This window comes from Sinocyclocheilus grahami, unplaced genomic scaffold (genome assembly GCF_001515645.1).
Source record: "Sinocyclocheilus grahami isolate Dianchi unplaced genomic scaffold, SAMN03320097.WGS_v1.1 scaffold84.1, whole genome shotgun sequence".
NCBI classification, from domain to species: domain Eukaryota; kingdom Metazoa; phylum Chordata; class Actinopteri; order Cypriniformes; family Cyprinidae; genus Sinocyclocheilus; species Sinocyclocheilus grahami.
The window spans coordinates 325,243-329,467 of NW_015505263.1; the positions used below are offsets into that span (position 1 = coordinate 325,243).

Sequence of the window (4,225 nt, forward strand, 5' to 3'; positions counted from 1 at the left end):
CAATCGGTTCCTCTGTCTGCTAGAAATGAATGATCAGACTCTGTACAGAGAGATTCGGAAGTTTGTGAAATCAGAGAATCACTCAGTGAAGCAGTGAAGAACTTCTCACTGCTCAACAATCGCCTACATGATTCAGATATCAGAAGAGGTGCTGGATGAGTTTGATCTGAAGATCTGAAGCACAACAGAGGAGGGCAGAAGAAGACTTATACCAGCTGTGGTCAACTGCAGAAAGGCTCTGTGAGTATTATGCTGACAAAAGTATTATTTTTACAAAACTAATTTATTTGAGAGTTAAATTATGTAAATAATTGTTTTTAAAAAGTTGAAAAGTGTTTCCACACCTGTTCATCAGTAATCAATGTATATGACGTAGTTTTTTTTTGTTTGTTTTTTACAAATTTCAGCTGTTCTTATACATTTTGGCATGGTACTGTCAGATGTGGCAGACTCTCAACTAAGGTGGTATTTAAAAATGCTTACAGACTAATCCTGGCTAAACCAAAATGTTACCATTAATCTAGGCTCAAGCCAGGCATACACTGTGCAATTTCAGCAATGTTTTTGTTAAATACCAACTCTTACTGTACGAGTAAGCCGCATGCGATCGAAAGCCAAATTTATGTGCTCACACTATATGGTCCAATCGTCGAGCTGTGGCTTGACTGCTCACACCATACATGTAAAATAAACATGTGGGACCTCCCAAATTTGGAAGTGTGTATCCTCCATCAGCAAGGAATACTCCCTAATATGATATTAGTTTAGAGGGAGAAAAACTTTGGAAGAAACCAGAGTCAGCAGGGGAGGCCCATCCTCCTCTGGGAACAGACATTACAATAATTGTATATATTCCATGATTTATCCTGTTATGTAAGGTGGAGAAAACTCCATATGTGTTGGGTCCCCACTATGATAACAGTAACTTTCTCCACTGTGCCTGAGCTTACTCTACATCTATTGTTAAGTAATAGAAAGTCTAAGGCTTTAAATTCAATGAGTTTACTTTCTTTTTTTTGTAAAGATCAATAATATCAGAAAGGCAATCAGCATATCCTTATGTTGCACTGAGGTCAGACAGACTCGATCAAAACTTCAGAAATTAGTTACTATGTCTGATTTCGAGGCAGTTGATGTTGAAAGAAACTATACAGCATCTTAAAACATTAAGCTGCTCCCTTGACACAGTTATTCATCAGAGGAAAGTCTACTGCTTCATACATCTGAGCTTTCAGGAGTTTCTGGCTGCTTTCTTTCTGTTTTATTCATATGTAGTTAGGAACTTGGAATTACTGAAGACATTTCTGAGAGGATGTAAGTGGTACAGTCGAGAAATCGCTCTGTTTGAGCTACTAGAAGGCACAGTTGATAAATCCTTACAGAGTGAAAATGGACACCTGGATCTTTTCCTGCGGTTCCTGCTGGGCATCTCACTGGAGTCCAATCAGAGACTCTTACAGGATCTACTGACACACACAGTGAACAGCTCGGAGACCATCAACAGAATTACACGATGCATTAAAGACACAATCAATGATGATAAAGGTCTCTCAGCTAACAGGTGCATCAATCTGTTCCTCTGTCTGCTAGAAATGAATGATCAGACTCTGTACAGAGAGATTCGGAAGTTTGTGAAATCAGAGAATCACTCAGTGAAGAAACTCTCTCCTTCTCACTGCTCAACAATCGCCTACATGATTCAGATATCAGAAAAGGTGCTGGATGAGTTTGATCTGAAGAAATACAACACATCGGATGAGGGTAGAAGGAGACTGATACCAGCTGTGCTGAACTGCAGGAAAGCACTGTGAGTCTTTTATTTTCTACTTGATTTAGATTTCCAAGGAAAGTACACAGTTACAAAAATCTAGACAGGTACAGCATTTGAGAGTGTCAATTTTTATTCAAAGAATTACTTTATCATGACCATTCCATCTCATTGACCGCTACTATTAAACAGGCTGTTTTTTGCTAGTGTTCCACTCAGGCTATTAAATTAAAACTGAAATGATCAGGGATCTTGTTAAGAATAAACTTGAGACGCTCTTTCCGAATGTTTGGTACAGCACAACATTTAGAATTGAACACATCAGCATTTAGTTACTATATACCAACCGCAATATTAAAACCTGATTGACCACACTAATTTAAACCTATTTGAGATTATTGTAAGTCAAATTTCAGAGTTCACTCATTAGTCATATGAGCAATATGTCAATATATCAGCACAGAAAACAATAATTTAATCAACCATATCTTCATCCTGTTTTACAGACTTTCTGACTGTAATCTCACTGATCAGTGTTGTGAAAGTTTGTCTTCATCTCTACAATCATCAAACTCATTGAGAGAGCTGGACCTGAGTAACAATGACCTACAGGATTCAGGAGTGAAGATTCTCTCTGATGGACTGAAGAGTTCACACTGCCAAATCAACATACTGAGGTAAGAAAAACAGATAAAAGTTCACTTGGTTATGAAATTAAAGATGCTCTCTGCTCTGGCCCTGATCTTCTGTGTGTTTGTAATATATCAGCACAGCCCAGTGTGTCTGAAGACTTTGGGGTTGCATTTGCTCCAGCCTGTTTTTTCTGTGATTAATTCAGTGATTAAAATGTCTGTTGTGATGAGTGGAGATAAACAGAAACTGTTACTGAGATCATTTGCTCCATCAACACTGTGACACTGAGTAAAACACTAAACCCAGAGTTTCTCCAGCTGAACTGAACCTGTAATAAAAATGGCAAATTGAATAATTTGATTTAAAGCAGATTTACAGGTGATATGATGTTGAGTGTTTGTTTGTGTTTGTAGATTATCTGGCTGTATGGTGACAGAGGAAGGCTGTCGTTTTCTGGCTTCAGCTCTGAGTTCAAACCCCTCACACCTGAGAGAGCTGGATCTGAGCTACAATCACCCAGGACAATCATTAGTCAAGCTGCTCTCTGATCCAAACTACAGACTAGGCAAACTCAAGTATGTTCAGCACTAACAATCACCACATGGGTTTGTTCATGTGTGTGCTGTAAAGTACATGTGTGAGCTATTAAAAGCCTGTTACAGTTGATAGATTTTTGGCCGAGAGATTAAGAAAATAGTTATTTTAAAAGAAACAGAGTTGACTTTTTAGACTCAGTGGGCCCTATCATACACCCGGCGCAATGCGACACCAGGCGCGACGCAAGTTTTTTTTTTTGCTAGTTTCAGCCCGACGCAGTTATCATTTTCCAGCGCCACGTTGTTTAAATTGCATCTGTTTGCCCATGGGCGTGCTGGTCTGAAAGTGAGGTGTGTTCAGGCACGTTGTTGGCGCATTGCTATTTTGAGGCAACTGAAAATGATTGTGCAGTATTTTTTATTTATTTAAGGTTTGAGTCTTACCTCTCAGATAGGTCCTTCAAGGTATCTTGGAGAGGTGAGGTGTCCAAATCCCAACATCTAACTACTGGGGTGCCTCAGGGCTCAGTTCTTGGACCACTTCTCTTCTCTGTCTACATGGCATCACTAGGTTCTGTCATTCAGAAACATGGCTTTTCATATCACTGCTATGCTGATGACACTCAACTCTACCTTTCATTCCATCCTGATGATCCGACGATAGCTGCTCGCATCTCAGCTTGTCTAACTGGCATTTCTTGCTGGATGAAGGACCATCACCTTCAACTCAAACTTGCCAAGACAGAACTGCTTGTGGTTCCATCAAACCCATTTTTTCATCACAATTTCACCATCCAATTAGACACATCAACCATAACTCCTTCAAAAACAGCCAGAAACCGTGGAGTTATGATTGATGATCAGCTGACTTTCTCCGACCACATTGCTAAAACTGCCCGATCCTGCAGATTTGCTTTATTCAACATCAAGAAGATCAGGCCCTTTCTTTTGGAACATGCTTCACAACTACTTGTTCAAGCTCTTGTTCTGTCCAGGCTGGACTATTGCAATGCTCTCTTGGCAGGTCTTCCAGCCAGTTCTATCAAAGCTTTACAATTAATCCAGAACGCGGCAGGAAGATTAATTTTTAATGAGCCAAAAAGAATGCACGTCACACCTCTGTTTATCAATTTGCACTGGCTACCTATAGCTGCTTGCATAAAATTCAAGGCATTAATGTTTGCCTACAAAACCACCACTGGCTCTGCACCCCTTTACCTAAATTCATTACTTCAGATTCTGACTGTAATCTCACTGATCAGTGTTGTGAAAGTTTGTCTTCATCTCT

The 4,225-nt window shown here is 39.6% G+C and overlaps 1 protein-coding gene across 1 annotated transcript in view; it reads right to left on the minus strand.

Annotated features, from left to right (window-relative positions):
- Window positions 1–2,144, minus strand: part of LOC107586631 (jouberin-like) — a gene marked incomplete at its 5' end in the record, with an annotated part of 20,461 nt that extends 18,317 nt beyond the window's left edge. Inside the window, one exon of the mRNA XM_016274084.1 lies at window positions 2,139–2,144. Coding sequence (XP_016129570.1) covers window positions 2,139–2,144 — 6 coding nt within the window. The remainder of the gene's footprint in view (window positions 1–2,138) is intronic.
- Between the last annotated feature and the right edge of the window lie 2,081 nt (window positions 2,145–4,225).